This window comes from Gopherus flavomarginatus, chromosome 8, assembly GCF_025201925.1.
Source record: "Gopherus flavomarginatus isolate rGopFla2 chromosome 8, rGopFla2.mat.asm, whole genome shotgun sequence".
In the NCBI taxonomy this organism is placed as follows: domain Eukaryota; kingdom Metazoa; phylum Chordata; order Testudines; family Testudinidae; genus Gopherus; species Gopherus flavomarginatus.
This window is the reverse complement of record NC_066624.1, coordinates 79823001-79835669: the sequence shown is the minus strand read 5'-3', so window position 1 is coordinate 79835669 and position 12669 is coordinate 79823001. Positions and strand designations below refer to the sequence as shown.

Below are 12669 nucleotides of genomic sequence, written 5' to 3'. Positions count from 1 at the left end.
ATCTACTCTTCTCAATATTTTCTTCCCATTTTAGTCATGCTAGCTGAGCAGTTATGACGGTAATACATTAATCCCCAGCCAAAAGAAAGCATGTGTGACCAATTACCACTGTAGAATTCATGCAGAAAATTTCTGTCTTCACTAGGAATTGCAGTGGTGCAGCTACGCTTCTGATTCACTGGCCACAAATGGCTGTGATTGAAGCAGATCCTCAGTGTTCATAAAGCCTGAATGAGCTGTCCTCTCTCTGTATTTCATTGTGTGCTGCCTTCTTTGAGAACAGAGAAGGAACCTTAAGAGTTTCAGGAGGGGTGGGAGAAATAAATGGCCCTTATGGACCATGAGTGAGGGCTTCCTTGAAAGGTGCTTCAACAACTGTTCTTTGGTGTTTGCTGTTAAGCCATATACTACAAACTACTGCATCCACTTGCAAGAAATAATTTTAAATGTACATTGTGAGATGCTTTCAACAAGCGTAAGACGTTGTTTTTAAAAATGGGGAGAGAGAGGCAATGCCAGAGTTCCACACCCAAAGGTTCACCATAATAAAAGTCTTATCACTACTGATTTGAAATACACTGCTGGAATCTCTAAAAAGCAGATGTCAGAATGGAGAAACTCACCAGGATGAAATTCAGAGAGGAGATTTCAAATGTAGCCACTGCCTGGATTGTTTAGATTATGGAACCAACTCTTTTCAAACACACTGTGTAAGATCTTTTGGTCAGAGACATTTTCAGTTTATTCTTTCTATAAACTATAAACGGTCAGACATACCTATGGCACTATATGAAAAGATTTATTAAATAAGTAATAACTATGAATAGGGCCCTATCAAATTCACGGTCCATTTTGATCAATTTCATGGTCATAGGATTTCAAAAATCATGAATTTCATGATTTCAGCTCTTTAATTCTGAAATTTCACAGTGTAGTACTTGTAGGGGTCTTGACCCAATAAGGAGTTGTGGGAGGGGTCACAAGGTTATTGTACAGGAGGTTGCAGTACTGCTACCATTACTTCTGCACCGCTGCTGGCGGTAGTGCTGCCTTCAGACCTGAGCAGCTGGAGAGCAGCAGCTGCTGGCTGGGAGCCCAGCTCTGAAGGCAGAGCCACTGCCAGTAGCAGCACAGAAGTAAGGATGGCATGGTAAGGTATTGCCAGCCTTACTTCTGCGTTGCTGCCTGCAGAGCTGGGCCCTTAGTCAGCAGCCACCACTCTCTGGTCGCCCAGCACTGAAGGCAGCATAGAAGTAAGAGTGGCAATACCGCAATCCCCCTAAAATAACTTTGTGACACAGACACACCCAAAACTCCTTTTGGGTCAGGATCCCCAATTTGAGAAAGGCTGGTCTCCCCCATGAAATCTGCATAGTATATGGTAAAAGCACACAAGAAGACCAGATTTCACGTTCCATGATACGTTTTTCATGGCTGTGAATTTGGAAGGCCCTAATTATTAATAATGCCAAATTAAAATCAATCTGCCACTATATTTAAGAATAAATTAGTTATATTGCCAACAACTTTCTGCATTTCTCTGGCTATTCTTATACATGACTTGCCTTTCAATAAAACTTTTATCCTTTACAAACCAGCTTCTGCTTGATCCTATTATATAGTGCCAACATAACTAGGGCCCTACCAAATTCACAGCCATGAAAAACACATCATGGATCATGACATCTGGCCTCCCCCCATGAAATTAGGTCTTTTGGGTGCTTTACCCTATACTATACAGATTTCATAGGGGAGACCAGTGTTTCTCAAATTGGGGGTCCTGACCCAAAAGGGAGTTGCAGGGGAGTCAGAAGGTTATTTTAGGAGGGTCGCAGTATTACCACCCTTACTTCTGTGTGGCCATCACATCTGGGTGGCTGAAGAGTGGTGGCCGTTAGCCGGTGCCCAGCTCTGAAGGTAGTGATCTGCCAGCAGCAGCACAAAAGTAAGGGTGGCAATACTATATCATCCACCCTTACTTCTATGCTGCTGCCTTCAGAGCTGGGTGACCGGAGAGTGGCACCTGTTGACTGAGGGTCCAGCTCTTTAGGCAGCAGAATAGAAGTAAGGGTGGATGGTATGGTACTGTCAGCCTCACTTCTGCCTTCAGAGCTGGGCTCCCAGCCAGCAGCCACCACTCTCCAGCTGCCCAGAAGTAAGGTTAGCAGTACCGCAAACACCACCACCACAATAACTTTGCAACCCCCAACTCCTTTGTGGGCCAGGACCCCTACAATTACAACACCATGAAATTCAGGTTTAAATAGCTGAAATCATGAAATTTATGATTTTTTAAATCTTATGACCATGAAATTGACCAAAATGGACCGTGAATTAGGTAGGGCCCTACACATAACCTTACTTGTGAAAATCACACCATTTGTTGACACTGAAATGAAGGGATGTTACAAATGATCAATTAGAACATCACTGCAGTACCAAGGAGGAGAAATGCGTAATAAGCAATGCTACTTAATCTGTGGCATATAGACAGAGCCTCCAGCTTCCTGCTGTTATTTCTGGTAAAAATGGAAACAGTATAAAATGGAGCAGAATTCTGTCACAGAGCAGAGAAGACAGGAGGGTTGGGGATCTTAGAGGAGGAACTGACAGAAATGGAGGAGAAATAGTTATGGAACAGCTCAAGGAAGGGGAGAGAGGCTACTTATGAGTTAGAGAGATTTTGCCCTTCAGGGAAAGTAGAGAGAGCTGCCACTACAGTTTCTGCAGTGGAAATGGGCCATGAAGATGTGGAAAATTACAATAATTTGTTTTTTTTTCCAAACACCCGCAAGTATATAAATATATGCATATTAGCATAAATACTTATGGAAATGTATGGAGATTTGATCTCAAGCTTTCTTAAGGCCCCATGCAGGCAGCACTGGTAGTGAGAAATAAACTTCTTGTGAGAGCATAAATGTATCTGACAATTAGCAAATGAGAGAGAGGATGTTAGACAGATTTATGTTCAAGTTCAGATCCTAACATTTTTCCCAGTATCAAAGCCCATTTTTGTTAAAAGCCCAGAAACATAACTGCTCCATCTGCAGAACCCATCTGAAGTCAATGAGAGTTGCCTGTGCAAAATGCCAAACCCTAAGGTGATATCAGGGAATGTGTGTATCAGTACTGTAATTTAGGCTAAAGCAGTCCATGAGATAAATTTCCAGAACAGTGCAGCATGCCACGGCCATAGAACAATCTCAAATGCCTGTTCAGTTGCTACAGTTGCATGATACTCTGCTGGTTGTCTAACACAAAGTCATGATCACATAATTATAGAAAACAGCAAAGAAGACAGAGATGGGAAATGAGCCAATGCTGATCAGATTTGCCTGGCTCTTGTATTGCTAAATAAGGGAAATCAACCACTATCTGTCCCCAGAATGAATTTGGTCTTTGCTTTCTGTGGATATTTCTGTCATATACCAGAAAGACAAAGTGTGTAAGGTAATATCCTTTACTGAATCAACTTCTGTTGGTGAAAGAAACAAGCTTTCAAGCTCCACATAGCTCTTTTTCAGACCCAACATTGTCTCTCTAGTACAGACATGGGCAAACTACGGCGCGCAGGACTGTCCTGCCCTCCTCTGAGCTCCTGGCCAGGAAGTCAAGACCCCAGCTCCTCCACTGCCAATGCGCGGGCCGTGCTGTGGCCCGCCGCTCCCACAGGACAGCGTGGGGAGTGCAGCTAGCTCTGTCTGGGTGTCGCAGCTGTGAGTTCCTGCTGCTGGTAAGGGGGCAGGGAGCAGGGGGGTTGGGTAAAGGAGCGAGGTGTTCTGGGGGGCAGTCAGGGAGGAAGGGACGGTTGGATGGGGCAGAGCTTCTGGGGGGCGGTCAGGAGATGCAGAACAAGGAGGAGTGGGAGTCCCAGGGGGCCTGTCGGGGTGGGGATGTGGATAGGGGTCGTGAAGGCAGTCATGGGACAGGGGGTTTGGATAAGAGGGTGGGATCCCAGGGGGCAGCTAGGGGCAGGGAGTCCCAGAAGAGGATGATCAGTGGACGAAGAGCAGAGGGTGGTTAGATTAGGGGTGGGAGTCCCGGGGGGGCTGTCAGGGGTGTGGATAGGGGTCGGGACAGTCAGGGGACACGGGGGTTGGAGGGAGGCAGGGGTCCTGGGAGGAGACATCAGGGGACAAGGAGCAGGGGAGTTGGATGAGTTAGGGGTTCTGAGAGGGGTGGTCAGGGGCCAGGAATTGGGAGGGGTGATAGGAGGCGGGGGGCTAGGCTGTTTGGGGAGGCACAGCCTTCCCTACTCGGCCCTCCATACAGTTGTGCAACCTCGATGTGGCCTCAGGCCAAAAAGTTTGCTCACCCTTGCTCTAGTATATGATTGACCAGTGCCATCTGCTGATCTGATGAAGATACAACAATAGCTTATTGCAGATGAAAAAATGTAACATTTGGAAAGTAAATTCTATTACTGACTCTCGTTTACAACAAAGTACAGCTAAATCAATCCTCTTCTTGTGACTTGTGGAAAACATTGGGTTATTTAAAGCAAATTTACCAAGGTGTTGTATGTAGCAAAAGCACAAAAATATTGTTCTAACCTTTTCTATTTAAAAGGTGACAAGTTATTCAATACAAAAAAAAATCAAAATAATAAACTACTAATTCCAAATACTCAGAAAAAAGACCAAGTGGAGGTGAGGAAAATGAGAGATGTAGAAACTAAATTTCTACAGAAGACCTATGCCTTAGCAACCACAATTCTTGTACCTCACAATAGACCTGGCTGAAAAAGCAGCTTAAGAACTGTTTACTCTCTAGCCTTAGGATTTCTGCAAAGATAACATTTTTGCTAGGGCTGGGAGATACTGGTATTATTTAAAACTAATTATTAACGGGAAAGTTATCAGGATAATCACAATTTTGAGATCATTTCTAAGAACCCACAGCAGGCAAGACAGATCCAGATTCAGTCCTGTTTGCGCCGCCAGAGCAGTGCAAACGTTATGGAGAATTCTGTAGGGCCAAATTCTGTTCTCAATTGTCCAGTTATACCTGGTCTATACTTAAAGCTTAAGATGACATAGCTACAGCACTCAGGGATGTGAAAAGTCCACACCTCTGAGTACCATACCTACACCAGTCAAACCCCTGGCATTAATATGGCCAGACCGACAAAAGAATGTTTCCATCAGGTAGCTGCCACTCATTTGGAGAGGTGGAATCACTACACTGACAGAAAAGCCCCTTCCCTTACTGTAATCTACACCTACACCACAGGCTTACAGCAGCATAGGTACAGGGCCATAGCTATGCTGCTGTAGAGGCTGCAGAGTAGAGATAGCCTCAAGCTAATGTTGACGCAGAGCTATTCTGGATTTACAACAGTGTAACTGCAATCAGAAAAGACCCAGAAATTATTTTCAACATGCCTCGTACCTTAAAAAGGTAGAACTTGTGGTCCTCTTGTTGCCCAAGCTTCTCTTGTAACCTTAGTACTAAATGTATGACCTGCTCTTTGCGTGAAGCTGTGATGAGAGGTTCTGCTTTTCGGATTTCTTCTACTAAGGCGCCTACATCTGTACTAGAGTGCATGGAAAAAACATGTCTCATCCACTGACAAACAGTTATGGTAAACACATTATTTACTTACAGAGAGAGAAAATAAGCAGTCAGATGTGACACTGCTGTTTAGTTTAAGCAACGTCAAAATATAAATACTTTTAAATATGTTTTACTGGTTTTGAATATACTTTTAATCTTTCAGAAAAAAAATTACATTTGACTTTTAAAACTGTAGTTTTTCAGAGACCCTTCACTTTTCAAAGGAAAGATTCCACAGGGGGTGTAATACAGCTAATACCCAAATGACACTTTCAACCTTTAACACTAATTTAGTCTTAAATTGAAGCTAGAACCTCTTGATAGGTAAAAAACCCAACAAACAGCAACAATATTGTTATGAACAGGATTAAACCTTGTTATGGGCTGAGTTAAATCCTCATTTGAAACTGACGGGTATGAATGTGCCCTTCATTTAAGATAGCTGTAAGAGACAGCTAAAGGGCTACACCTAAAACAAAGCATATGGAGCCTGCCCAGAAACTAGCACTATGTGGGTGGAGGGTTCCACTGAGTATTGTTTTAGTGTTCGTGAATGGGTGTGGAAGAGACTAAGGTGCAACAAGAAACAGAGATTCAGAGGAAGAGCGAGCAGTGGCGGATTAGCCATTGAGCCAGTGGAGCCCACGCCCAGGGGGCCCAGTCAACTGCAGCGCCAGGTGGGTGGAGTGGTGGCAAGACCCCACACCCCAACCCTATTTCCTCAGCAGAAGCACTAGAGGGGTGCAACGGGGCAGGGGGCTGCAGGCAGAAGTGGTAGGGAGGGGCCCTGACTTGCTCTGGCCCAGGACTCCACAAAACTGTAATCCACCTCTGAGAGCAAGAAATGCCAAGCAGCTGTCTCTAAGCACATTGAGACCCTGGGAGAAGCCTGGAGAGATTCTGGTTTGGTTATGATGGCTGAAAGAAGCTTGGGCCTATATGCTAAGAAACTATTCCTTTAGGGTTTGTAAATAAACAAGATTGCATCAAAGAAAATACCAGACTCCATCACCAATTTCTTCTCTCATCTAGATTAACCTACAAGGCCCCAAACTTTGACTAGTCACTCAGGTCAAAAAGGGGCAACAAAATGAACAAAAAATTAAAGTTCACAAACAGAAATCATGTTTATAAAATGTAACTATTTTACATGTTTTCACAAATCTAAGGCCTAATTCTGCAGCTCTTACTGCTGTAAGTAATCCATATGTCCATGGGTAGTCTTATTGGATAGGCTTAATGTTCTGTTGGTGTATTTGGTGTATAAACCATCAGGTTCTACAAGAGATTTTGCAGCTGGGTTTTTCTAGACTACTGGCCTTTCAATGTGTATGCTGATGTTGGCCTCGATGAGACAACTATATCTTCCTGTAAGCAATGTGATTTGTTGGATTTTATCCAGAGTATTAAAAAAAGCTCCCAGAGGTTCAGTCGTACACTAAGCCTTATCTTTGAGTTTGGAGTGAAAATTATGAATGTGCAGGCCACTCTACCCATCAATTCATGTGTTTTGATTGAGACACTATTCTACCAATATCAGCACTGGATCTGTCTTATTTCTTTGTGGACTAAATCTAATGAATCTTGTGGATTTTGGTGTCCTCCTTACTGGTGCTGGGGCATATCTGACTTCTGTCTCTGCACCACTTCCAGACAGAGTCAGCTGATTCAATTAGTTCACTGACAGCTACCTTCAGCAGTATAATATGGCCCTTGGCTCTCATAATATATTATTTCTTGTGCCTGGCAGCCACCAGACTTAATGCTCTGAGGCACCTGAAGCAACTGAAACAAATGGGAGAGGACATGGCTGAAATCAGCATGAAGTCTGATTATCTTCTCTATAGGACTCAATGGCACACACAGGTGCTAGCACTCAACCATAGATTGCACAAATCACCTGAAGGTCAGTGGGCAAAGCTACCAACCAGAATGGTGAATATCCATGTACATGGGTTTGTGGAGCACCTTTCTATCTCCTCACAGTAGCATCCAGTAGAACTCTCTCAGTTGGTGTGATGTCTAATCATAGAATATCAGGGTTGGAAGGGACCTCAGAAGGTCATCTAGTCCAACCCTCTGCTCAAAGCAGGACCCCAGACAGATTTTTGCCCCAAATTCCTAAATGGCCCCCTCAAGGATTGAACTCACAATGCTGGGTTTAGCAGGCCAATGCTCAAAGCTATCCCTCCCCCTTCCCCCATGCAAACTGATACCTTGCCAGACTATTATGTTCCTTCAACTGATCACTGTGGTGAATGTGTCACATTCTTCACAGAAGAGACAGATCTTCAGGCTGATGTCTTCCACCCTTTGAGAACCAGAGCTGCAGGCTCCTGATGATATGTCTACCCATAGTTAGGTTCCATTTGGCCTCTGATAAGGATATCCATGTCCCCTGTGTTACCCAAGAGCCCCCTGTCTTCATTCTAAACTTGGCTGTGAAACTGACTTCCTTTGTAGTCATAGCAATGGACCTATTTTCAGAGATGCTGAGCACTGACAGCTCCTACTGACCTCTGTGGTAGTTGCGGGCGCTCAGCACTTCTGAAAATCAGGCCATACACTTTTCTTCCATAGAACACACTGCCACTGGCTAAACTCCTATTAACTTCAACAGGAGCAGACACTCAGTTTACCCATCCAGATAAATGGGGATTATTAATAGTATTTTACTTACCTATCTCATAGTATTGTTGTGAGGATTAATTAATTAGTGAGACTGAATCTGAACTCATTTATACCAGTGTAATTCAAATGTCTTTGGTACAGCTGATTTCAAGCAGTGTAACTGAGAGCAGAATCAGGCCCATTGATGAGAAACATTCTGAAGATAAAAAGTGTTACTGTACAGAAGTGCTAAATGTTATTAATTACAACATTACAATTTGTATCACCAGAAAATTCTGAATTTTTGCTGGCTAGTTAAGAGTTTGTGGACATGCATTGATGTGACAGGTCTGTAAACAAAAGCAGTTCCCACCTCCACCTCCACCTCCTGACACTGCACCAAGAGTTGCAACAGCAGAATTATCAGTCAGAATGTAGGATTTCTTAATGCCCTCAAATAATCAGAAATATTAAGAGAACAAAAGTTAACCCATAAGAGAAAAAGTTTGTAAACGTGATTTGGGACAACAATTGAACAGAGCTGTACATAACCTACTATTAAGTTATTCTGTAAAATAAGGTATACTTCTGCTGTCTAAAATAATACAATACTTACCCAGGACTGAGATCAAGTAAATCTATGGATTTGGTCTTCAATTCACCACCCTGAACATATTCCAAAATAATGCCTTTGAAGAAACAATAAACAATTCTAAATTAGAAGTTAATGATGGCTGCTGGCTTTTTTTCGAGGGTGGGGGTGCATACTATCTGACATTTACATTGATATAACAACATTCACTTCAATAGAGATACTCCTGATTTACACCATTCTTATCAAAATCAGAATCAGGATGACAGCATTTCTTTCTTTGGTACTGGCAGAATGCACCTATGTTAACTTCTCCATTTGCAAAAGTCTACATGCAGAACTGAATATAAAATTGTCTACCCAGGTTTGGACAGACTCTGGCACTTTTAAAAGATGTATTTTGAACTTTGGAATTAAGATGTTTGGCCACATCACTTCCTGTTTAAAGAAGATATTTAGAGCATTCTGCTGCTGTCTGGCATTCAGCAGGAAGGGCTATTCTAGATGAATTTTTATCTACTTATGCATTTTGCCAGGTTTGTGAGCAAATGTTTAATTTGGCAGGTATTCTTTCCTGACATTCTGAGCCTCCTTATCTCCATTTTTCATGTTTAACTATTTATCAGAGAAAGTTGATCCCAGAAAAAGAGAGAAAAGAAGGTTCCTAAACAGATTGACACCAAACTTTATTCTATTATTGAATTCCTGGCAAGATTGTTTCCTACCGTAAATCACATATTACCTCAATGCTTCTGTCAAGATTACATTTGATAAGACACAAAAATCTGTAAGTATTGAATTTCCTACAATAGGTTTACATTTACTTTGCAGCCATTTCCTTGGGGGTTCTTCTTTCACATCAGTTTGAAAAAGGTGTAACTCCACCGGGCTCAGTGGTATAAACCCCAGTTAATACTGGTATATTTACACCAGAATTAACAGGGGTTTATATTTAGTCCACAACATCCCTTTAGTTATGTTATGACTCAAAACCTCCTGCAGCTAAGGTAATAAATCTCTTCAGGATTGTTATGCAGTCATTGGAAATATTTAGGGAAGGGGGAAAACATGTCCCCAACCACACATTATGTAAATTTGCAGTATATTTTTAATATATTTTTCATTGCAAAAGCAAAAAACCAACAGCACTGAGATTTTCCCCTTCATACATTTTGCAACAGATGATCAGACAGCAAAGCTGCTGAGAGTCAGGGTACGCAGGACAGGCTAAGCTCTTAGGAGCAGGGACCATCTTTTGTTCCGTGTGTTCAGTGGGGTCCTTGTCCCTAAGGGTCCCACTGTTAACGCAATATAAATACATAACAGTCCCATGAACAGGCACAGAAATGATTGCTCAGGAGAGTCAGATAAAAGGCAGAGGGAATAGCTAAACCATCTTCATAGCAGGAGAGATGATAAGTACAAATGTTTATGTGAAGGCAGCCTGGAGCTGGGCAGCCCTGCCAGAGTCCTGGGTGCCTCCTCTGCTACCCATTCATTCCTGACTCCTTCTCCCATCTGCTTCCTCCTCCTCCCATCCCAACAACACTGAGCCCTTCCTCTGTTCCCAACTACCCATCCTCCATCAACTCCTCTCCGCCCTCCCCACACCACCGTGAGGCCCTCCCCCCCCATCCCGGGGCTCTCCCCTCCCCCCCATCCCGGGGCTCTCCCCCCACTCTGCGGCTCTTCCCCCCAGTCACCTTCTCCGCCCTCCCCACCCCCACTCTGCGGCTCTTCTCCTCAGTCACCCCCTCTGCCCTCCCTCCCAGCCCAGGGCTCTTCCCCCCAGTCACCCCCTCTGCCCTTCCCCCCAGTCACGCCCTCTGCCCCACCACCATCCTGGGGCTCTTCCCCGCCATCACTCCTCTCTGCCCCACCCCCATCCTGAAGCTCTGCTCCCCACAGCACTCTGTGCCCCCCGCCCCGCTCCGCACCCGGCGGGTAATATCGCAGCAGGAGCCTCTTCAGCTTCATCTTCTTCCCACAGGCCGAAGCCCAAGCGCCGGCTTCGTTACCATAGAAACCAGCCAAACAGACTCGCCCGCAGTGCGCAGGCGCGGCTGCGGCTGGCCCGGCAGGGCAGGGGAGCATGATAGAGCGGCCCCGATCCGCGCCAGGGGAGGTTAAAATGCGCTGGGCTGCGCGCGGCGCTCGCACACGTCCGGGAGGGGAGGGGCGGAGCCCAGGGTTCAGCGAGCTGGGGGTCCGCGGGCCGCGCCTCAGCCCCACAGGCGTGGCGGGGGCGGGACCTAGCCCCAGCCGCCCTTACGGTGCTTACGCCCTCAGGCGGCGCTGGCCCGTCTCCACGTGGGAAATGTTCTGCTCCCCATCGCACCGGGTCAGCTCCCAGACTGAGCCCGGAGTTGTAGCCCCATCGCATCGCGCCACCCCCCCGGCGGAGCCGCCCAGCCCAGCACGGGGCGCGCCCACGGTCCCCAGCGTGCGCCAGCCTGGCCTGTGAGCCCCAGCGCTACATCCACAGACTCCCCGCAGCTTTTTCTTGTGCAGCCCCGCCACCAGCACCCCCCTGCTGTCTCCAAAGCTATGGCTAGTGTCCTGTTTATACACCGGGGGTTAGTTAGACCGTTAAGGGCATTTTCTGTTCAGCTTTTAGTCTCCAGTCTTTCTGCACCAAGACATTTGGGCAATAAAATGGCCTGCTAAATTAAAAGCTCAGACAGGTTGCCTTGTCCAGGTACTAAAGTTAAAGGGAAGTCTGGTTGTAGAGGATCCCTCTCTTTGTAACTAATAAAAAAAAGTGCAGCATATTATGGGTAAGAAAAACAAAAAAGAGCATAATAGAAATTAGTGTGCCAGATTTTGTCATCTTTCACACACACGCCTAACTGACTCTAGTGATGTCACTAGGTAACCAAGGATAAGATTGGGCCCTATATGTTTATACCATTTCTTCAAGGGTGAAAATAGATTTAAAACTAATTTAAGGACAGACGTGGATAACAGTGCAGAAAATATAGATGAACTGGTCATAATTTAAAAGGGATGCGGGACATTGTATTCAGTAGTTTCCCAGTTTTACTTAGTAGTTGGCAATGTAACAAAGTAAACCTGCACAGAAAAGAGAAAATTACAGTTGCTTAAACCAGATACTTTATATAAGAACATAACATAACAACGGCTCTGTACTGGGTCAGACCAAAGGTCCATCTAGCCCAGTATCCTGTCTTCCGACAATGGCCAGTGCCAGCTGCCCCAGAGGGAATGAACAGAGCAGGTAATCATCAAGTGATCAGCCTGTTGCCCATTCCAAGCTTCTGGCAAACAGAGGCTAGGGACACCATCCCTGTCCATCCTGGCTAATAGCCACTGATGGATCTATCCTCCATGAACTTATCCAGTTCTTTTTTGAACCCTGCTGTAGGCTTGGCCTTCACAACATCCTCTGGCAAGGAGTTCCACAGTTTGACACTATGTTATGTGAAAAAATACTTCCTTTTGCTTGTTTTAAATCTGATGCCTATTAATTTCATTTGGTATCCCCTAGTTCTTGTGTTATGAGGAGTAAATAACATTGCCATATTACTTTCTCCACACCACTAATGACTTTATAAACCTCTATCATATCCCCCCTTAGTCATCTCTTTTCCAAGCTGAAAAATCACAGTTTTATTAATCTCTCCTCATATGGCAGCTGTTCCATATCTCTAATCATGATGAGTACAGAGTGAGTGATACTCTACTTCATCACCAGGACGGAGAGACAACAATGAATTAAAAGAAAGAAAAATAGGAACTCACACCAGTACTGGGGCCCAGTCCTCACAGCTTATTCAATCACACAAGCATTAATTAAAGACAATTGGACTGTTCTGATAATGGCTGCTGGATTGGGCCCTGATGATGAAGAATTTGATACTTTTATCACTTTTCAGTTGCTCTGCATT

At 44.6% G+C, this 12669-nt stretch overlaps 1 protein-coding gene across 1 annotated transcript in view; it reads right to left on the bottom strand.

Annotated features, from left to right (window-relative positions):
* Positions 1-10892, bottom strand: part of DAW1 (dynein assembly factor with WD repeats 1) — a 34996-nt gene extending 24104 nt beyond the window's left edge. Inside the window, exons 1-3 of the mRNA XM_050964080.1 lie at positions 10699-10892; positions 8786-8858; positions 5395-5539 (exon numbers count right to left, since the gene is read on the bottom strand). Of these exons, the coding sequence (XP_050820037.1) occupies positions 5395-5539; positions 8786-8858; positions 10699-10855 (375 nt within the window). The 5' untranslated portion in view covers positions 10856-10892. The remainder of the gene's footprint in view (positions 1-5394; positions 5540-8785; positions 8859-10698) is intronic.
* Positions 10893-12669: the final 1777 nt, after the last annotated feature.